The sequence below is a fragment of the Rhipicephalus microplus genome, chromosome 3, assembly GCF_043290135.1.
Source record: "Rhipicephalus microplus isolate Deutch F79 chromosome 3, USDA_Rmic, whole genome shotgun sequence".
Taxonomy (NCBI): Eukaryota; Metazoa; Arthropoda; class Arachnida; order Ixodida; family Ixodidae; genus Rhipicephalus; species Rhipicephalus microplus.
The window spans coordinates 35696990-35720486 of record NC_134702.1 but is presented as its reverse complement, the minus strand read 5'-3'; the positions used below and the strand labels follow the sequence as shown (position 1 = coordinate 35720486).

Genomic DNA, 23497 nt, shown 5'->3' with positions numbered 1-23497 from the left:
GTCTGACTTTGAAGAAGTGACACAGACTGAGGTATCCAACGTGATTAAACATTTACCCTGTGCATCTCCTGGCCCAGATGGAATCACAGTACCATGATTAAAATTCTGTTCAATTTATCGCCTCGAGACGTCGCCAATGTTATTAACTACTCCTTAAAAAACTCATGGGTGCCGCAGGATTGGAGGATAGCAAAGGTGATTCCTATACTAAAAAAGCCGGGTGGAGGATTAACAGTCGATAATATCAGGCCAATCTCTTTAACATCTAACATGGTCAAACTAGTAGAGAGGGTCCTACATAGCCGAGTAAGTATCTGGATGGCAGACAATTTAGTAATAAAACCGAACCAAATCGGCTTTCGTAGTGATTTCTCAATTTGGTGTGCCCATGCTGATTTAGAGAGCCGAATACAGCTCGCGCGTAAAAGAAGGCAATACGCTGCTTTAGTAACGCTTGACATAGCCAAGGCGTATGACAGTGTGGAGCACTTCATATTGTTAAATACGCTAGAGAGATTGAACTTCCCACAATATTTTATTGAGTGGGTGGCAGAATTCTTAAAATCAAGAGAATTCTACTGCGTCAAGGATGGATGTTCCTCATCTAGATTTAAACAAACGCGCGGAGTTCCCCAAGGAGCAGTCTTATCTCCAGTATTATTTAATGCTTTAATGAGCACAATTCCAACAGATCAAGAAGTTACTGTCTACATTTATGCTGATGACATCGCACTCTTTGCTGCTGACTGTGGTATTTACTCATTACAACTTAAATTACAAAGATATATTAACATGTTGGAAATTTGGTTGCAGTCGATTTCGTTATCGTTAAATGTCAACAAAAGCGCGCTCATGGCGTTTCCGCTTGCAGAACCAATTTCAATTTCAATTCTATATAAACAGGAACCCATCCAGCAAGTAGACTCTATAAAATATTTGGGAATCATTTATAATGACAAACTTAACTGGAGTCCACACATAGAGTATATAACTACCAAAGCACAGCGGGCTTCAGGCTTACTACACAAGCTAAGTAACCGGAAATATGGGTTACGGAGGCATACCTTGATAACGTTGTACAAGATGTACATGCGCCCCATCATGGAATTCGGCTGCATATTATTCTCGGGTGGCCCTGCTTATAAAACGAAACCTCTAGTTGTCTTGGAGCGAGAAGCACTGCGAATGTGTCTGGGACTCCCTAGATTTGTGGCTATCAACGTACTGTACCAGGAAGCGCGCCTGCCTACACTGCTTTGTCGATTTCGAATTTTGACCGTACAAGCATTTTTAAAATTTTATAGCTTACCGGCAAGAAGATCTCAATATGCTTTTATCGCAAACCCAGACGCCTTCTTCCTTGCTCATTGGCCACGGTTTCACACACCTCAGATAATGTTTGTACAAAAAAATCTACAAAGTATAAATGTGAACATTAGAAATGTAATTGAGACTAATGACTCGAATTGTCATGTTATTATTGAGTATGATGATATATTCCCGCAAAACGCCAAAGTACAATCCCTCAAATTTTTAAATAGCATATTATTAGATTACTTAGAGCATGCAAAAACTAAAAATATAATAGCCACAGATGCTTCCGTAAATAATCAAAAGGCAGGTGTAGGCATTGCCTCTGATTTGCTTGACTGGTCCTTTTCAGTGAGACTGCCTGATTTTACTCCAGTTTTTGAAGCGGAGCTCTTGGCGATTATTTTAGCTCTTCGAAAACTTCCATCAAATCAAAACAATGCAGTAATAATGACGGATTCTCTTTCAGTTTGTGCAGCTCTGACAGCTTCAGAGAATTCTCGAATTCTAAGCACATTCAAAACATTAGTACCGCCGCAGTTGAGACTCCTGAGATTACTATGGGTTCCGGGTCACTGTGGATTAAGATTAAATGAATTGGCCGATTCCTTAGCTCGAGCCGCACTTGATGGGCCAGTTTTGTCCATACTGCCAGATGTAGAATATATCACGGCTATAAGATATCGAAAATCGGCAATCTCCACTGATACGATAGAAAAAGTAATTACATGGACAGACTATAACCACCTCATGTTTCCATGGCAACCCCACTGGAGTCAGTCCAGAAAGATCGAAGTCTTAATCACTAAATTTCGATGTCGTTTCCCCCCCCTTAACCTATATCTACACAGAGCTGGTCAGACAACATCACCCCTCTGCGCATTCTGCGGAGAAATGGAATCACTAGATCATTATTTTTTGTATTGTCGCCGCTACGAAATACTTAGAAAAAGGTTACTAGTTATGCCATTTCGGAAAATAGGTCTTACATTGACGGCGGAAACGGCGCTAAGCTTTGGCGCCTCAGCTTTGGGACATTGCCACAGGGATGCTTTCAATGCAGTTTGCGATTATATTCAGGCAACCAAGCGTATACCTTTGTGATCTTCAATCAAAAACCAAAAAAAAATTATTTATTACTCCCAAGGGCAGAGTGAAGTAAACGCAGCTAAGTGGTAAACATAACACCTCAAATCTCAAAATTGCTCAACTTGATTTTTTTTTTCGTTTGCTCTTTTTATGTTGTTTTTATTTTTACATTAGTCTTATTATAATACCAATTCATTAGACATAGTTAAAATGATTATAGATAAACTGCACTACACTTTCTTGGCCAATCCCCCTAAGTGGGTATGAGCCAACCTCCCAGGGAAACAATACAAAACAAAACAAATGTGACTCATATGCTTTTGTTGAGCTTGGTAAACAAGAGAAAAAGCGGGGGTCAGGACATTGCCCTCAGCAGAATTTTGTCTCGCGGGGTGCAGCAATTTATCGCTGCATGATGGTGACGCGGATAAAAAAACCCGTGATAGGGGCACCTCTTTTTTATGTGCGTGTAATTTTACGTAGCGTTGTGCTACAAGCGATGTCTTTCTGAGCTAGAAACAGCGCCCTAGACGGGACGAAAGGATAGACGAGGCACACGGACACAGCACCGAGTCAATTTTTTTTTTTTTTACCGAAAGAGACGGAAAATGTCGTCGTGGTATAGAAAAACAGAAATAGCCTTTGCGGTTACGGAACACTTTGGCGTTGTCGACACCGGGGCTATTAATACGCACGTGTGTGTAGTCGACACAACCTGTAACGCAAGGGAACTCAGCCACTTCATAACAGTCCGCCGGTTGCGGAAAGCGCACCAGCATCGCGTACAGGTGCTTTGCGATGAGTATAGCGTAACTTTTCCAACTGCACGGAACACTGTTCGACTACGGAATGCGGACGAAATTTCCGGTGACTGGTTGGAATGTGCCAGCGCTGTAAAACCTGAGAGCCATCAGTAGCTGTAACACTGGATGCACGGGCTGTCTTCGGTTGTCCCCACTTTCACGGAGCGGCAACATAACGAGCAGGTGCCCCACGGCGTTCTTCATGAATCTGTACCTAGCGTGGAATTGTTGCTCGTCGTACAACTCCATCGGATTTCCTTGGTCACGTAAAGCGGTTCCAAGAATCTTCGGATGGCAGTGCGCCTCAAAAAATGCTACGCTTATGGCGAGGCAAGCAAACTCAAAAGCGGCCACCTTTCACGCGACGTCCATTCGAGAGGTGGCCATGTTGGAATAACGCGTGAAGTCGCTTTCAAGCTAGCCCCGCAGCTGACTTGAAACTTGTCCTGACTTCGACCGAGCCAAGTCGCCTTCAAGTCATCCGCAAGTTCGAGAACGATTTATGGCGACCGGCAAGACTGTCTTGAGTCAAGAACGAGTCAAGTAACATCTCTGCATTCGGGGAGCAAACTTCGGCGACCTTGAGCGTATCTATCTATCTATCTATCTATCTATCTATCTATCTATCTATCTATCTATCTATCTATCTATCTATCTATCTATCTATCTATCTATCTATCTATCTATCTATCTATCTATCTATCTATCTATCTATCTATCTATCTATCTATCTATCTATCTATCTATCTATCTATCTATCTATCTATCTATCTATCTATCTATCTATCTATCTATCTATCTATCTATCTATCTATCTATCTATCTATCTATCTATCTATCTATCTATCTATCTATCTATCTATCTATCTATCTATCTATCTATCTATCTATTCACCTACGACTTTTAGCTCTCCTGGCCGTTTACAAAATGGTATCGATACCAAACTTGGTATGGCATAACATGACTGTATGAAAGATATATTTGTCTTTTCATGACATGAAAATCTTGACATGGATGTCATGAATATCATAATTTACATTTCATGGTCCTGCAGCTCTTGCGGTGGTTTCGCTCACATGACATGTTGCAAAAGAGGTATGGTATGACGTGATTGCTTGGCGAACACAAGCGACAGAACCTAACAGGAAAATCATGACATGCGTGTCATGTAACAACATGACTACAAGCCACGCTCATAATGTGTTCGCAGCCGTTTCGCTAGAGTGACATGTACTAAATTTGGTATTACGGCGCGTGAATGGATGACGAAGGTATGTGACTGGTGCAAACATGATAATCATGAGATGCTTGTCATGTAACAACATGACTACATACAACGCTCAAGGTGCGCTGGCGGCCGTTTCACTAGCGTCACATATACCAAATTTGGTATTACGGGACGTGAATGGATGACGAAAGTATGATACTGGTGCCAAGATGATAAGCATGAGATGCGTGTCATATAACAACATGTCTACATGCTATGCTCATGATACGTTCCCAGTCGTTTCGCTAGCGTCACATGTACAAAATCCGGTATTACGCGACGCAAACGGACGACTTGGGTAATTGATACATACAAACCTGATAATCGCGACATGCGTGTCATGTAACAACATGACTACATGCCACACTCATGATGCGCTCGCTGCCGTTTCGCTAGCTTCGCAGATGCCAAATTTGGTATTACGTGACGTCAATGGATGACGAAGGTATGTGACTGGTGCAGAAAAGATAATCATGAGAAGTGTGTCACGTGAGAACATGACTACATGTCATAGTCAAGGTGCCAGTACATTATGACGTGACGCGGTGCGCGTGCTGACCAGCGTTCATTCCGACGCGTCACGCCGGTGTTGTGACGCCAGGCGCCGGTGCTGTCATATACTCGGAGGCACACGCCGCACTGCGTTGACGCATGCGCGTTTTAGCGCGTCCGGCATCCCTCCGTGACGAAAAGAGGGAGACACAGTGTTGTCTGGGTACCGCATCGGCGCGAAATGCAGCATGTCGCAGTTCGCACTGGTTGCTGTCGGGCCACGCCGACTGACGCTGGTCGCACCTGGCGTCAGACTATAGAGTGCTCGCGTTATGCTAACGTAGCGTCGCTGGCCCCTCGCGTTATGCTAACGTAGCGTCGCTGGCCCATCGAGCGCACGCGTCAACGCTACATAAGAGTATATTGGGCCCTTCATGACGCGCTCGCGGCTATTTTGCGAGCTTCACATATACCAAATTAGGGTGTTAAATCACTTCAATGGATGACGAAAGTATGCGACTGGTACGAACGTGATAATCCTGACACGCGTGTCATGTAAGAACATGACAACATACCACGCTCATAGAATGTTCGCGGCTGTTTCGCTAGCTCCACACACACTAAATTTGGTATCACGTGACGTGAATAGATGACCAAGGTAAACGACACTTTCAAACATGATAATCACGACACGGAATGTACGTACGGCATCATTTACCTCCACCTCGTAACGTTGTGCTGATTATAAAATGACATATCAGCGTTTCTCATTCGTGCTTTGCACATAATCGATTCCCACTTTAAGTGGGATCTGCCAATTTTTTTTTATGTAAACAGGACCATGTAAACACGACAATGTAAACACGACCACAAGTTGGGGGGATTCGGTAAACCACATTTGCGGTACAAAGAATATAAACAGTCCTATCACAGGACTGTTTATATTGGTTTGACAGAGCACGAGTTTTTTTTTTTTTTTCCTTTCAAGGTTGCAGATGGCTGATAGTTTGCGAGTTGCTGAAAATACTAAATTTTATAAGACGTCGTTTAGCTACCTTCTTTTCTTTCGCGTGTTCTTCACCGGTGATTCGCGTCGTCTAATTTCCTTGCATCATGGACCAACTCACCTAAACCTAAACAACGTTATTCAAGTAGATTCCTTCAGGTCAGAGGCGTCAAACAGGCGACCCTTCACAGCCCAGCGCTACGTGTGCAGGATGCTAGGACCAATGCCATGTTCGGAAGTACTGTCGGCTGCAAGTGTTTGCGGGATCTGCAGCGCGCGGTAGATAAGATCGGGCGGTGGCTCATGCCACCTAGCCATAAAGTTAAGTACTATCACTGTGTGTTTAAGGATTGAATTTCACTCGCGCTTCAATTGTGGCCTTCAATCAGGCGGAAAACTGCATTGCTGCGCCACCTAACGTACCGCGGCGTGGTGTTGAGGCTAACGTACGCGTCCTCGGTGATTGGCAACAGAGCGTTTAGACTATGTGCCGCGGTTGAATCTGATCTCGGAAGCCGTGTCCGATAACCTCAAAACCATGGCGCGTCAGGGTAGGTGGTGCTGCAATGCAGTTTTCCGTGCAGCTACTGTATATGCTCAAAGGTACTATATACAGTAACTCTAGTTTTCCTTAGTTTCTCTCCGCAAGGTGCAGATCCCGCAAACTTTTGAGGCCGAACACCAGCTCTTGCAGAAGGTGAACGAGTTCCGTCGAGGATCAACAACTGTGATCCACCACGTTTCCTCTCAAGGAGTGTATGTGGGCGCGTTTAAAGCTTTAGCCGTTTTGTAGTGCATCAAAAAGGATAAAGTTTTATGACTTTGTTAAATGGTTCTCGCTTTATTTTCTCAGCCATGACGACCAATAACTTTAGTTTATTTGGGGTAAACGCACAGATGTGACTAGTCCTACATGTTCTTTTTTGTTTTTTTTGTCCAAAGCCATCGCGTGCGGTCACCATGGGCTGAACCGTAACCACGGAACAAAAACTGTACGACAGATCATCAACGTCTACACGTTTTTATCGTTTTCTTAGATACATTTGTCTAATTTCAATTTGTAATTCCTTTATGATTCTGTAATTCTTTTATGAGACAAAACACATGTCTTCTTTCAAATGGCAGCTAGAGCTTACACACTGTTTCGGAACCCCCCCCCCCCCCCCCCGCCCGACATTCTCTCTTATGGCCGGCCGTCGCCGGACTGAATTGACTGCGGCTCGCTACCTCAATTGAGCATGAGACCCCAGCTTTGAACGATCAACTGAAATGTCGGTGTTGTGTGCATGGTACAGCGCAGTGTGTACTCAAGGAAAAAAAAAACTAGTGCTGCAAGTTTGTACTTACATAAATAGTCACTGCACATGCGCGAACAAGTTTGTTCTTACGCGCGTAATCGGGACCACAGACTAAGCGGCAAACTGTTTTGTCATTCATCACTAATCCCTGCTTTTCAGTCTGTGCTTTCCTAGTACGTGTGAGAGGCTGCAGTAAGGTGTGGCATTCCTGCAGCGCTTTTTGGAAAGCCTTTGTGGCGCTGGCGTACCTTCGCTGGAATGCAGGGCGGTGCACGTGCGTAGAGCGAGAAAAGCAGTGTCACCACTCCGCGACAATCACCCTTCCCGCCGTTTAGGATTCGCTCGGAGCATTTTAAGCTGGACGGACGTGCCCTGGCGATCTTTGACGCCAGCGTAGCTCCCGCCGACTGGTTCGCCCTCCGCGGTCTCCTGACGCCGTGCAGCTCTCGCATTGTGGTGCCCCGCCCTTGGACTGCTTCGACCGGATCCCCACTTTCCTATCTCCTTCTATTTTCCGTCGCTTGCCTTCTCTATCTCTTCATCTATTTGCTTCTATTTTTTTTATTTCTCCCCCCCCCCCCCCCTATAAGGCACTGCGCCGTGTCGCCCCTGAGGCAGACAGAAATTAAGTGCCTTTTCCTCTTTCTTCTAACCACAACCACCACCTCCACCGTTTATTTTTAGTGTAAATAGCGGATTCTCTTGACCGTCATTGCATTGTATTACTACCCACACTTCCCGTTCGGAAAATGACAGTCGCGACTTTGATAGCTGGGCTTGGTTACGGACCACCTGTATTGAAATCCTTGATCGAGATATCAGAGATCAGTACCAATGGGTGCGGTTGTCAAATAAGTCACGCAATTAGGCTAGACTGTCAAAAACGCGAAATTCGCGTCGCATAATTCCAAGGCACTCAGCATTACATTGCGAGAAAGAAAATGAAAGAATGTGTTGTTTTGGATGAGTAGTAGTACTTGAAGTTAATTAGTGTGTAGCTAATTATCTTGCAACTCTGCCACCAGTCACGTTCAGTGATTGCATAAAAAGAATCAACTATTTGACCCGAAACCCATGCAGACTTTTTTGTTGTACTTATTGCGAGCGCAGTAAAAAAAAAAAAAAACTTTTCACGTTGGTTTTGGAACGCGCCACGCCGGACGATCGTCGAACATGGTAGTCTTTCCAGCAAAGTCATCATCCACACCACAACATGCAGCAAATTGGAATTAAATGGTTGATATTCATTCACTCATGAAGCGTGCTGGGATGCGCACACTAGAGTTTAAGACCATTTGAAGAAATACGTAGCGTGTGACGCCCCTCTGAAGTTCGCGCACACGATTGTGTACGCCGTGACTGAAAGGGATAATCGGTTAAAAGCTATCACTAAGCGTATCCACTATCTGGTGTTTTTTTTCTGCGTTTGTGAATACGTGTGCATATGTTATCAGGGATGATTTACCAAAGCTGCTGTATTTTCAGCCACTCCGAGATGAAAATGCCCAAGACAAGTAAACTGGAAAAGCAAGTTTATTTTTTTGAATTGCGCTGTCATATTTTTTTTCTATCCGTTGCGGACAAGTTATGTGTTGCCAGAGTTATCCAGCTGGCATCATCTATTGCATTTCTTAAAAGCTTTTCTTTTTCGTTCATAAATACTTGCATACTTAAAAATTTTCCCAGCCCGATAAAATTGGCAAAATTATGACTCCGCATCACAGTCAACGGCATTGTTTCACGTGGCGCGCACATTTTTCGATGTCGTGCTCGTCTCAGTTGATCAAGTCCCGAGATGGCTCCGTGGAAACGAGAAATAAAAAAAAAAGACGCACTACAGATTATACAGTGCAACACTTCTTCCGGGGCCACAAGACAACGCCGTTCATTCGCTCCCATCACGCGTAGCCTCAAACCACTCCTGGACTTGTGCTTTCAGTGTACGAAGTCTCTCGAGCAGCGTCTTGTACTGGAACTGTCCCCTCTTGCCGCAGAACGGGTCTCGCATGTCCTTGCCCGTCATATCCACGTTGGACAATACCACCTTCTCGTACGTGTCGTAGTAGTCCGGGAAGGAGTTGAGCACCACCTCCCTCAGTGGCGGCGGGCACTCGGACGACCCCTTGAGGCAGGCCTCGACGGTGTCGCACACAGCCACTCGGATCGTTTCGTGCTGCACGACGAGGTTGTACTGCTTCGAGTCGCCCGGGGTCTTCTCTTTCTCGTAGCCCGGCTCGTTGTGGTACGGTTTCTCCGAGAGCAGCGACTGGATCGAAATGAGCACGCTGGCGATGCACTGCGCGGGGCTCCAGGCCGGCCCGGACCAGGTGCCCAGTATGCTGAGGCACACCTTGCCGCACTCGTACAGGTTCGGGTTGAAGCGGACGCGACCCGCGTCGGTGGTCATGAAACGCACGCGAGGCGGCTTGATCGGGTAGTCGGGCGGGCACTGGAGCAGGAAGTGGAAGAAGCCGCCCTCGTACGGCGTGCCGGCGGGGCCAAGCACGATCGCGTGCATCAGGGTGAGGTTCTTCTCGACGGGCGCGATGTACACTCCCGGCGGCGGGTCCGTCAGCAGGTCCATGATGTCGCGCCTGGCGCGCGACCGGCACTGTGGCGTCGTCTCGCCCTGCTCCAAGGGAGTAGGCTCCCAATGGTTCAGCTCGCCCATCTTGTGCAAGAAAGCCAGCAGGTTCGGTTGCAAACTCAGTGTGGCGGAGTGCGCCTCGATAATCTTGTCGGCCGTCTTCAAGGAGGTTGCCGGCTTGGTGCCAGACTCGACCAAAGAGCTCATGGCGAGCTTTATCGTCAACTGGTCGGTGTCGTCGTCGTCGCTGTCGGACGAGACTTCGACGTACGAGTTGAGTAGCTCGTTGTCGGTATCGTCGTCGCTCTCGTTGGCATTGCCGGCGGAGCTGGTGCTGGCCACGTCGTCCGGAGCTTGCTCGGGCAGCGTCGTCATCTCGCAAGTGGCGGCCGGTCTTTCTCCCGCTCACTCTTCCCGCTGGTAGGGTTTCCCCGTCGAAGTGTGAGGCAGTGGTAGCACCGGCCACAGAAGCGAGACAGGACTTGCCGCAGCAGCGCCTCCTCTCCGTCGTTCTCGGCGTTTCTGCTCACGTGATGGGAGCGGTGACTTTTTGCTTTCTCCGATTGACGTGTTGTTAGTCACGTGACACTCCTATTTGTGCGCTTCTAAGCATACGGGCATATCTATTTGTTCGTTTGTATACTTTGCCTGATCCTACATTATATTCAACTTGTTATCATTCTCGTATTTTACGCATCTCAGCCCACTGCTGACCGTGACTCACGTGACGCGGTAGCTAGACAAACACGTGCAAGAAGCATGCACTCGCCAACTCGTATTTTACGCATCTCAGCCCACTGCTGACCGTGACTCACGTGACGCGGTAGCTAGACAAACACGTGCAAGAAGCATACACTCGCCAAGGTGGAAATGAAGAATGAGTAAAGCAATGAATGCGGGCCCGAAACGAGACGATCACTACGAAGAAGGCAGAATGGGCATGCGCCTATTTATTGTGCAGGTGGCGCAGCGTGCAGGTGTATATATCTGACAGATTGCCGCTTGCCATGTTTATCGTTAGGTTAATAGATCAATTGTTAACGATTCTCAAAGCAGATGGGCAGATAAATGTTCTTCCTCTGTGATTCAGGGCTGACATTTTTACTGGGAAGTCGTAAGGCCTTTAGTTGTGACGATAGCTGCCGCGTCCAAGTCATTGTGACGATCAGCTTGATAGAGATCTTCCACTAATGCTTTCGCAGCTGCGCAGCATTTGGTGACGTCATTTTCGTGCTGTTTCAATGCTTGACTGTATTGCGCTGACGACTCCTGAGCCGTTGGTTAGGGCGCAGTCTTTAGATTCAGAGTTACCTTAAGTCTTCGTAGATTCTTTTTCTTTGTTATGCAGCGTCAACCACTGAAACGCGGCTCACGAACCTCATTCGGTTAGGCTTGTCTTCAGCAACCATGCTTTCACAGCGCCTGGTGAACGCGTCCCCTGCTCGCTGATGACCAGTGATGAGTGGGGGGGGGGGGGGGGGGGGAATGCGCAACGCGTTTGCATGTTGTCCGGCTAAAGGTGCGTGGCTAATTAAGCGCACTATCGCGCTGACGGCTACGAGTCTCCGAGGGCACACTGGGACGCTGTTTTCAGGAATCTCTCTGTGACGTGTAAAATGTCATCGTATGGTATACAGTTACGGATGACACTTTTCTCTTCATTTTCTTATCATAATCACTTAGAAACTTGGCGTAGTGTTCATCGTCTCCTACGACAATGACCGGACAGGCAACTAGCTTTTTCCTCTTTTCTGGAGCGTGCCAATGGCGCGGAGAGGATACTAGCTGGTGCTTGGTTGGCTGGCGTTGTCGAACAAGTTAGCATGTTATAGGTGGTTTTTTTTTTCTTTTATGGCAATGTCAGCCAGCGATAGGTCAATGGGAAGCCAGTGTGCCATTTTTTGCTCTTCTAGTAACCACAGTAAAAAAACAAAAAAAAACAGCTGCCTGTATGAGTATGCGGCACGCATCACCAAACGCGCAGCGTTTGCGGTTGCTTCATGGTGGTACATCGTTTGTGCTATGCGACAAGTTCCATATCGCGAAGTGCCGCAATATACCCGGAACGCCCAGTGTTCCATTCGGCCAAGTGACCATCGGGTATGGTTAGATTTACGGCCAAACATAAGTGGTCGAGTACGGCCCTGCCAGTTAAAGTTCATAACATCTACGCACCATTCGAGTAGCCACCTGTGTTGCTTTCGCTTCGTTTTTGTATAATATTTAGTATAATGGGTTTGGTGGAAACAATTAGCATCGCATAGCGTCTCAACACGGTGATCAATGGAGTTGATGTGGCTGCATTAACACGAACGAGAAACCCCTCTCGCAGCGAAGTAACCGATATGACTCATTTAATTTGTGCTGCGCACTAGCCTTGTGAAACACGAACATTCACTGAATTTTATATAAAAGTGACATGGCGGAATCCTTGTCATGAGCGTACAACTTGAGTAAGACGGCGGAGAGTTTCGTGCCGGATGGGCGATATGAAAGCCGAATAGTGAACAACAACAACAACAACAACAACAACAAAAAAAGGTGGAATGGGGGCAGTTCAATCACTTTGTGTTTGGAATAACTACCTCAGGAAGACAATTTTTCGCGTGATCAAGAACCGTGTATGAGAAGTCGCGCAATGACACCGCCGCGGTGGTCTTGTGGATAAGGTACTCGGCTGCGGACCCGCAGGTCGCGGGATCAAATCCCTGCTGCGGCGGCTGCATTTCCGAAGGAGGCGGAAAGAGGCCCGTGTGCTCATATTTGGGTGCGCGTTAAAGAACCCCAGGTGGTCGAAATTTCCGGAGCTCTCCAATACGGCGTCTGTCATAATCATATGGTGGTTTCGGGACGTTAAACTCCCGAATGTCAATGCCAGAAATCGCGCAATAATATACATTATATGGTTAATTTTCATCTAAGAGCAAAACAAAATTAAACCACGTTGTTGCGGCCGTCTGTTGTTTTTATAGCAATAAATCTCGCAGCTTAGCTATGCTACGATAGCCAAGATTTCGCAAAAGCTGTACAACTAGCGCAAAAAAATATTTTTAAGAAAAGAGCACAAAGTGGTCCTTATGCATGTCGGCTGGAGCCTGCGTGCGCTTGCTGCCTCATCGGCAGTAGAAACAATATTCGCATGATTGCCGCCGCAATCAAATCAAACGCCATGACCCTAAAAAAAAAAAAAAAGAAGCGTGTTGGCATGTAAACATCAGCACAGCTTTTTGTGCACTAACAGCAATAAAGCTTGTTGCGTGTACGTGGCTCTGCGTGAATCGTACGAGTCGCCTTCACTTGTTGAACGGCGTGCCGGTGAAAACGTTGCAAAAACGGTCTTGCTTCGGCATGAGGGACCACGAGTACACATGCTATTGCACGTCCTACTTGCTTATGAAGGAGACCGCAAACGTGTGTTTCGGGAGCAGTAGCAGGAGCACGTGCTTGGAAACGTCACCAGCTTGAAAAAATAACGACCGGCATATTTTACGGCTTATCTTTCTTCACACAAAAAAACACCGCCAATAACGAGGGGCAAGAGAAGAAGGAGACAGACAGCGGCACTTCGATTGCTCTATCACAAAAGGAAATAGATTTTCTTCAGAAAGTTGGCACATGTGATGTTCATGGCACGTTATCACGATGATTACTCGGTTATTCTGTTTTCTTTGATTTGTCTTTTCTGCTTTTGTTATATGCCGCTAAGGTATATATTGCACGGTTCCAGCAAATAAATCTTGTTGTAAGTCAGTGCCGCTGTCTGTCTCCTTCTTGTCCCTCCTTATTGGCGCCGTTTGTTATGTGAGTTACGTCGTACCGACTCGCCCATGCAACCACGTTAGATATTTCTTCTTTCAACATTCCGAGTTCATCTCTGTGTACAGCAAGGGACACATCAATACGTCGACATTGCGATTATCAGCCAATACACGCCTCACCTTACGTACACGTCATCACACGCGGACTGTGCGTACTGCGCCGCGCTCGAGTCTCTAACATGACGGCATGCACACGACGGCCGACAGATGGCAGCAATTTCGCATAAGGTTTTATGATGATTCAAGAGGAAGCGCTTTACTGTTCTAAGCGAGGTAGGGTTGCCTTAGAAGGCGTAGTCATAAATTGAGATTCAGTATAGAAGAAGAACAAAGCTGTGGGGGATTTAAGGAAACGGCGGAACATGTTCTGATTGAATGCGGCGATATCCATCCACGTATACGTGTGAGTACAAGCCCACACGAGGCTTTGTGTTTCAGGGACAGACACGGAAAGCTCAACACGCCCGCGATAGAAGCAAGGAAGGGATGGTAAGAGTACAGGTGGCAGAAAAGCAGAGATAAAGGACAGAAATAGTGGGGAAATGAGGTCATTCTGCCTGAAGAGGCAGACAGATGGAACACGAATGTATATTTTTTTTGGTTATAATAACATCAATTTAATCGAAGTAGATATGGCATTAGGTCAACACAAAAGGAAAGATTTCTTTTTTTTTTTTGAGAGCCTGGTGGCACACATGTCGCCGCGCCGTTGTAAAGGGGACGCTCATAGCATCCATCCATCCATCCGTCTATTATTGGGCGGCAAGACTCGAGAAATGTTTTGCAGGCAAGTTGATCGTCAGCTGTGTTTTTACTTGGCCAAATCCGGTTGCTCAGATTCGTCGTCATTACCGCGTATCCCGCACACGTAACGCGTTAGTTACTTGCGAGGTCTTTGAAATCCCCGCTGGTTTACCTCCCTCCAGTCGGACGCGGTAGTCTAGCGCCACCTCTTGGGATTTCCTCGACATGTGCACGTGGCTGACTTGGTGATGGTTTCGACGCCGCAAAACAGGGGTATCGAGTACACGGCCCGGGGCTTCACTGGGTATAACATGACAGTGGCTTTGATAAATGGTATAAGCGCGTCGCTTACTCGCATATTCTGGTTAATAAACGCTTTAACTTCTATTTCTTCTATTTCCTTATCGCACGCAAACACACAGACACAAAACAAACAAATACGTGATTGAAATCAGTACTGCATGAGATCACCATATGCTGAAACACAACAGCGAAAGAAAATTTATACATTTCAGAATAGGCGTCCAGATTTTTGGATGTTCTGGATATTTTTATCGATGTCTCTCAAATGCTGCCTCCATATCTTCTTCAGAAATGTTTGATATATGATATATAGGAAAGTGTTTTTTTTTAAAATGACAGCTTGAGGTAACGTTTCCACGAATTCCCCCCCCCTCCCCCCACACAAACCGTGTATGTTATCTGGGTGCGATTCATTACACGCGCAAGTGCGTATCGGTGTGTGAGTGTAACCGTAATTGCAACCTCCTTCTCTCTCCGTCTACTAGGCGCTTACAGCTACGGAATGTATTAGGAAGAAGTTTAACCGCGCGTAGTGATCAGTGGTGCGTGGATTGTGGAGATGGGGCTATTTTTTTCTTGCTGTTTTTGCCAGCGCTGTGTTTCCCTAGCATTTGATTCACGCGCGTTTGCAAAGAAAGCAACATTGGAGACCAAGGCCGTGCCATAGCGAAAATCGTCAATAGATGGCAGCACACAAACAACGGTTTGAGCATATCGGGCGCCGTGGCAGGTTTGCCCGCGCGATACTAAAAGCCGAGTCTCATTAACCGCTACTATTGACAACCATGGTACATTGGGCGATGCCTTGAGCTTGCTCATATGGCTTGACGCATATGCAGTGGATTTTTTTTTTAGTATGACTGTTCAGTTTCAGTCTATTCTCGTGGCTATTCTGGAATTTCGGAGTTATATTTATGTTCCTTCCTTCTGCAGTACTTTTGTAAAGCCCTGAACGAAATATAGTATTGAAAGAATAGAGATGAAAAATTTGCAACATATACATGGAGTGAATGATGATAAGTGGGGCGAAGCGTCCGTCCGTCATTGTGCTCCTAGAGCACGCACCGCACAGATGGCCGCTTCGCCCCACTTATCATCATTCACTCCATGTATATGCTGCAAATTTCTCATTGCACGAAAACCACTAGCGCCATCTAGTGATATTATCTCCAAGGACATATACACATAACGCCATCTATTGAGCCATTCATACCACTAACACTGCGAAGGAATGACCCAAGCCCTAAGAAGCTCCCCCCTAAAATAACTTGGCGCTAAAATCAGAATACGAAACTCCAACTCGGTGTTTTATTTAAATGTATGAAGCTGGCAGTGGTGGTGTAAAATACAATGCGATCAACAGTGTGTATTATTCTATATCGTGGGTAAAACGAAAGAGAACACGCGAGCACGTGGTGAACAGGTTTAAGCCCTATCGACCGACAGTCGAACGACGCTGTCAAAAATGAAGCGAGAAGGCTGACACTTTGCCGCCAACTGCATTGCCATGCGCGAGACATATGGCGTGAATTGCAGCCATATATTGCATCACATGGTGTAGCGATCGCGTGCGAGAAGCACCGGCCCGTATACCATTTTAAATGCTAAGCATTTCTTAGTGAACTTCGGTGACCTTGAGCGTATCTATCTATCTATCTATCTATCTATCTATCTATCTATCTATCTATCTATCTATCTATCTATCTATCTATCTATCTATCTATCTATCTATCTATCTATCTATCTATCTATCTATCTATCTATCTATCTATCTATCTATCTATCTATCTATCTATCTATCTATCTATCTATCTATCTATCTATCTATCTATCTATTTGGTTTGATGAATATGACGTGCTGGTCAAGACATGTGCAATGTCGCAATCCTGTCGCGTACGTCGTCAAACACTTCCTGCTGACAGTGGCACATACCCACGGGCGGGTATGTGCCGCTGGTATGCGGGTATGTGCCACAGGTGATAGACACTTGGTATGTATACCCAGGAACGACGAGAACTCACACATGGACAACTTCGACGGGTGAGCGTTAAGCTGCAATCGAACCCAAGCATTCTGCGTGGCAATAAAGCATTTTACCACAGAGCTACGCCAGATGTCGGAACTGCTTTTCAAATAGGCGCTCATCTTCGTGAAATGTCAATAGTGGTTGCAGTGCTCGCCACCCAATTTTATAAACATTGCATATGTACTCCGTTGATAGAGACATCACGTCGGATTAACGGCAATTGTGGTTAGTTGCTATGCGCTGAAGTTGATTTATGTAGCAGTGCCCATGGCCCGCAGCATCCTCGCGTGGATCAGCACTTAATATCAGCCTCTGGTGTTGCTAATACGCATGTTCCAGTCGGCATCGTTGCGCAAGTGCGAAAAGCTGGTTATATTAACATTACTCGGTTATTCTGTTTTCTTTGATTTGTCTTTTCTATACATATATTTAGCGTCATTTCATGACGTGTCGCTCAATAAAAAAAAATGCAACAGGGTCACCTTCCCTCCTCATGCTTCGCTTAATGTTGATTCGCAGGTACGTGGGATCTGCCGAATTTTTCGCAAATCACATTTTGCTGTTTCTCGATTCAATGCCTTACACACACGCACGCAAGCCAATGTAATGGCGACAGTTTGCGCAGAGCTGTAGCCAGCGACCGCCACAAATCGTCAGGTTTGGCGCCTATTCTCCACGCGCTCTCCGGTACCCTCTCAAATTGTCAGCGGAAGTTTGTGCCCCATATATGGCTGTTGTGCGTATCTCCCATCTTTGTTCCCGTTAACGCCGGTACAAGGAGTTTCGAGAAAGTACTTCTTACTGACTTTGATAGTGAGCCTTCGTTCCGACGTTTCATTTGTTGTGCATTTTCGTGATTGTTGTTTTTACCTGTAACTTAGCTGTTTTGTCATTCGCGGGTGTGACGCTGCTCAGTGCGTAAAGAAACTGCCCAGGGCCCTTTATGCTCAAAGGCGAAAGCCATCTTGTTGTTGTTTCTTCTAAGTCAATCTATTGGTCCCCCCCCCCCCCCCTCTTTTGTTCGCCGCGATGCAGACATGGTTACAGTGCTCGGCTGCGAATCTGAAGGTTGCGGGTTCGACTGCGGAGGTCACATTTCGATGGAGGCGAAAATTTTGAAGCCCTCTACTACAGCGTCTCACATAATCATGCTGTGGTTTTGGGACGTAAAACCCCAGATATCGTCTGCCCCCGGCCCCATCTGAAAGCTTCTTGCACCTAATGTGGTTTCGCATTCCTTCTATAGCGTCGGAAGCATTGCCGGCTTTTAAAGCGATCACCTAGTTTTTATCGGCTTACCTTCGACCAAGCGACGTTTTCGTGCGATTACGTCACGCTGTGTGACCTTATAGCGACGTCATGAATGATGTAACGAATTTTCCCTATCCGTGCATGTCGTGATTACGTCACCACGGGATCATCTTGTTTTTCACCATCGCTGTTGACACAGCTGGTTAATTTTCGTGTTCCATGGGGCATTGAAAGTCTAAGCCTTTATAATAGGTCAGGATTGCTGGCCGGAGACGTGTTGCATGAAAAAAAAAAGAACTCTGTGTTCTAACTTTTAATCCTGCTGTCAGGTGATGTGCGAGAGTTGGCGTGTGTATATACTGTACGAGTATGTTGTGGGGCTGAAAACGTTTGCGGCCTGTGACAACCAATTCGCGTGTGATTGCTGATGCGCAGGCCACAACGAGCCGAAATTCGAGCCGAAGGAGCTGTATGCGGTGACGCTGCGCGTGATGCAGGGCTTCTACCTGGTTCGCCTGGAGATCCACAAGCGTGCTAAGGCACACCTGAAAATGGACCGCGGAGCCAACGGGGAAGAGCAGAACAGGTACTTTTCTGTGCCAAACAATTTATGTTGAGTCCTGCGTATGGTGGTCGATGTATCTTGGAATAGTTTTTACGGAGCTGCTTTAGGTCCTGAAGGTGTGGCGTTGCTATAGTGTGGCAATGTTACAGAGGAATAAAAGGCAGCGGACACCACTAGTTTGAAAAAGAAAAAAAAATTCGCACTTGTTCCACACTATCACCGGGCTTTTGTTGCATCATTGTCATGCTCGCAGCTCTAATCGATGATAACTGTGCGCTGAAGTTTTACCTTTTCACACTGTAACAGAAGCAGAGCAAAAAAAAAAAAAAAAGGGGTGCGTACAAGTAACGTGACCCCGTAGCGCTAAAGCACTGTCAGCCACGTGGGCTTGATGGCACTATTCATTTTCGTGTTATACCGATTCCTATAAACAGGGGTCAGCCCCATTTATTTTTATCCTTATTACTTTTTTTCCGCGAAATATTGGACAGTTGAAAAGTTTAGTCAGGATCCTGACTGAACTTTCCCACTGTCACTGTCAGTATCCAACTGTCAGGATCCTGACTAAACTTTCCAACTGTCCAATATTTCACGGAAAACAGTAATAAGGAGAAAAATAAATGTGGCTGATCCCTGTTTATAGGAATTGGTATAACACGGAAGTGAATAGTGCCATCACAGATGTAGTTGAGCGTTTATTGTGTATCGATTACCCACAATGGCGAAAGAATTGATTCCTTGATATGTGGGGTTTAACGTCCCAACACCACCATATGATTATAAGAGACGCCATATAGTGGAAGGCTGTGGGAATTTCGGCCACGTGGGGTTCTTTAAGGTGAACGCGAGTCCCTAGCACACGGGTCATACTCGTGGATTTATTTATGTATACGTATACAGCCGTGTCCACATCTGTGTAGAGAGCGCGAATAGCTGACTTTGCTTTACGGAGCGACACCTTACGGCGGTTGTGGGGTTGTGACGTGATGTGCCGGGAAGCTTGCGCGACCTAACATGCATGCAGAGCTCGTAGCTTTTAACCAGAAATCGGGTTGGTAGGCGCCTTTGTCTCGCTGTCTATAAGCTTGACACATCACCCGAGGTTGTCACTTTTTGATTTGACCGCGTATCTCGGAACAGTCACGAAGCGTGGGTCACTTGTTCCGATTGAGTAGCGCGCGTGTTACCATCCCAAACGCGTATTCTTTGATATCCAAGGCACAGCACTCGCCCCTGAGACGCTTCGACATTGCCACACGTGCATTGCACGTCTTCATGTCTACCAGGCCGCGCATGCTACCGGGGCTAACCACGTCAGACTCCACATTCGCCCTATATAAGCTGTCGCTCCGCAGAGCAAGGACATAAAGCCCCTGAAGCAAGGCCAGCTGCGGCACGCTCCACACAAACGCGGACGGAGCTGCACGGATGAACGTGCTATTACGATGCCCTCACAGAAATGAGTACACCGTCTCTCTCTCTCTTTGTGCCCCATAGGATGTTCCGTGCCTTCAAGGCTGACCGGATGTTGATCGCCTCCTCTGTCATCGCCTGTGCCGTCAAGATCAAGTTTCCGCGGAGATACAGAGAGGTGAAACGGGACGCGTTCAACATTTCTACAACCGTGGGCGACCGGTATAGAGTCGGCGTCGAGTGAAACGCGGACAGTGGAGCGCGTGGGCTAAGCTTTAGCGATGACACAGTGCATGCCGTGCAGTCCTCACAATTTGAAGGCGCGCCCCTGCGGTTCGGCCGCACTGCTCGATCCCCACATATAGTGTGCTAAGTTTTCGTTTGTGTTCTGCTTGCGATATTTGAAAAGAAAAGGGAATGGAGGATATGAAAGACAATAAAATTGATAGCAGAGTCAGGTGTGCCCATGCCAGCCACCATTATGATGATATCAGAACTAGAACACCGTCGAAAATATTACACTGTTAGGTTATCGCACATGCAGAGCCGTGCAAATCTCAGTGGTGATGGCTGGATGGCATGCACTATACTGTCGCTAATTTTATTGGGCCACGCGCTCTCTGTTTGCGTTTCATTTAAAGTTGATAGTATATCACAGTGTTTAATGTTGTTATGTTTGTGGCGGAGTACACGGAAAGAAAGATGGCTTTACCACAGCCGCATCGTCAGCACAGCCGTAACTCGCCGATGCTTCCGTGAACTTAAGCAAGCTTAGCAGTTGTTAGTCGGCGCAGGTCTTAGTTTTAGCGTGTCCATAAAGTTGACGAGAAAGGGGGGTGAAGGGAGGGATGACTGTCGCCGTAGCTCAATGGTAGTATCGGATGCATTATTCGAAGGTCGCAGGTTCAGATCTTGCCGGTGGCAAGTTATCTTTTCGTGCACTTTTATTTCTTCACATTTAAATTACAATTACTTCTAATAAAATCCTCTTTACTTTCCCTGGCATTACTTTCTAATATAGTTATCAATAATACTCTGGTTAACAAAGAAAAAAATGAGCCGTTAAGATTACACATTCGTTTGTTCGTCTGAGACTTGTCGCACTTCTCTTTTAACTTCGATAAGACCCTGCTCGCTTATCTATCTTCTTCCTTTTTGCGCTGTCTGCAGTTCCTCGGCCTCCTTCAAGACGCCACGCGGCTGTCGGGAAAAGAGGTCCACCAGTTCAGCTCCCTCATCATGACTGTTCTCTTCAAGGAAGATCCGCTTGCGCAATGAACATCAGTTCATCCGACAAACAAACAGTCAAACCTTATAGTCGTCGAACTAGTCGTTCTCTTTCTAGTCATTTTTGATGCTAAGTTGCCCTGCTTTAAGTCGTATGTACCATTGCAAGTTTGCTATAGGTTCCCACAAACGTTGGGACGGTGCGAAATTCAACGGGCATTGTAAAGAAGAAAATAAATTACTATTTTTGTTGGTGTCGACCTTGTCACGTGTAGCTTCTTGTTTTAGTGCGGTATTCGGCTCGCAGTAAAGCACCATGTCGCAGTACTATGGCACACAGTAATTAGGCTAGACATATATTGTAACAATACTGATTGTTGGCCTAGTTGGTACTTGTTTAATGACATGTTTTGGCCGCAAAGAACACACACACAAGTGCTTGTCGTTGAGGGCTTGACCTTTACAAGTGCTTGTCTTTTACTTTATGTGTTTGTTATTGGCGGCCAAAGCATGCCATTAATGAAGCTAGGACTGTAACGTCACGTGAGTGATAACAATGAATGATATGCAGGTTTTATCGTTAATCAGTTACAAACGCCAATAATGTTACGATTTCATCTATCATATCTAAGCACTATATATTTACAGCAGCACTGATTATGCTGCGTTGCGTCGTCGCATTCGCCATGTTGTACGAGCACGTTTAGAAGCTACGTCGGTGAAGTGACGTCGAATGTAGCTTTTAAATAAGTTTGCTTGATATTGTGGTGCAATTAGAGCAGCTAACACACCTATATTCATAAAAATCGTTGCTACGCATCAGGAAGCGAAAGGATTCTAGCTTTTTGTAGTATATAAGAGTGAGCTTATAGTTTGAAGTAAATTCGCCCACAACCTAATAACGACGAAATTGAAAAAAGGAAAAAAAAAGCGCCTCTATTCAGAATGCTATGTTCTTGCATGTCCACAATGCAAACGCAATCGATTATATTAAAATGGCTTGAAACGTTTAAAAAATGAAAGCAAAAAAGTTGGGTGACTCTAAAGAGATACTGAACGAAAATTGGAAAAAAAAACTTATGAAACTTGGAAATTCGAATCGGAAGATGCCACTGTTTCGATAAACAGAGTTCATTTCCCGTATTTTTGAACAGTCGGTTGTATTTTTGATGGATTGTCAGTGCGCGGCAGCGGCTCGCGAGCGTGAGCCGTGACGTCAGAATCGCCGAGGCACATGCAGGATGCACGTGTCCTTTCTTCCTTTTCTCCGCCTCTACGTATTCCGCTATACTACATATAGCTGATTATACGGTGAAGGGGCATGCCAATCTAACCGCAACACGGTGACGGGACACGTACGGTTAGGCCGGCGCACGTGCGTCATAACTGCGGCCACATGACTCCAGTGCAGTTGATGAAGTGACGTGACCCCTCGCTGTATTCGGTTTGAAAGTGAAAGCTTGGTGCACTTACGTAATCGCAATTGTCATTTTGTTCTAACTCAATCTGCAACTGCGTGTTATAAGTGACGTCATGAGAAGAGAGCCTGTACAGAAAGTGGTTGCGAACGTGGGAAGCTCAATATTCTTTTTTTTATTTGGAAGATTACCCGCAGCGCCATATTAGGGATTATTGTGAAGGGCACAGTGCCTCATAGAATGAATCCGCAGTCTTGCGGCCAACTACATCAGCTGGTAACGTATTCCATTCGACAAAGGCTTGCGAAACAAAAAAAAAGAATGCTTCAGAAGATCCGTTCTGGGGCTGTATGACCGTATACTTTAAATTTGTGGTCATGACGAGAGGAATGATAATGCGCTGGTTTTAAATAATCTGAAGGATTAATGCCTCTTTTCTTGTAATAGATTGAATGAAATAGTTACAATCTTACATTACGTCTTCGATCTTGTGAGTATTGCCAATTAAGTTCTCTTTTCATACATTGAGAGCTCTTAGTTCGGTCATATTTTCACAGAACAAGTCTTGCTGCTATTGACTGAACGCTGTTATGCCAGCGAGTCCTCGTCAAACGTCCGTGCCTCTGAAAAAGGCAATCTGGGTCAAGGCCAGCCCGCAGTCCGCCTGACGCGAACATCTCAACGGCGTGAACACGCGCGGCGCCTCTCTGGCCCACGTGCATTGAGTCAGCGGCGCACGTGACAGCGAGCCGGCGTCCTCGTGTCTGGTGGTCTGACGCATGGCGCGGCGACCCCATTGGAGGAATCTGCCCTGACGACCAGCGGCGCTTCTGATTGGACATTTTGGTTGGACCCGGTGTAAATAAAAGAAGCCCTG

At 46.2% G+C, this 23497-nt stretch overlaps 1 protein-coding gene and 1 pseudogene across 2 annotated transcripts in view; one reads left to right on the top strand and one right to left on the bottom strand.

Moving 5' to 3' along the window:
* Positions 1–21460, top strand: part of LOC119176741 (cyclin N-terminal domain-containing protein 1) — a 296811-nt gene extending 275351 nt beyond the window's left edge. Inside the window, exons 5-7 of the mRNA XM_037428100.2 lie at positions 18433–18583; positions 20060–20153; positions 21146–21460. Of these exons, the coding sequence (XP_037283997.2) occupies positions 18433–18583; positions 20060–20153; positions 21146–21253 (353 nt within the window). The 3' untranslated portion in view covers positions 21254–21460. The remainder of the gene's footprint in view (positions 1–18432; positions 18584–20059; positions 20154–21145) is intronic.
* LOC119176731 (ubiquitin-conjugating enzyme E2 Z pseudogene) lies at positions 8783–10373 on the bottom strand (annotated as a pseudogene). The gene has a single exon (XR_012894226.1). The product of XR_012894226.1 is annotated as a ubiquitin-conjugating enzyme E2 Z pseudogene (transcript).
* Positions 21461–23497: the final 2037 nt, after the last annotated feature.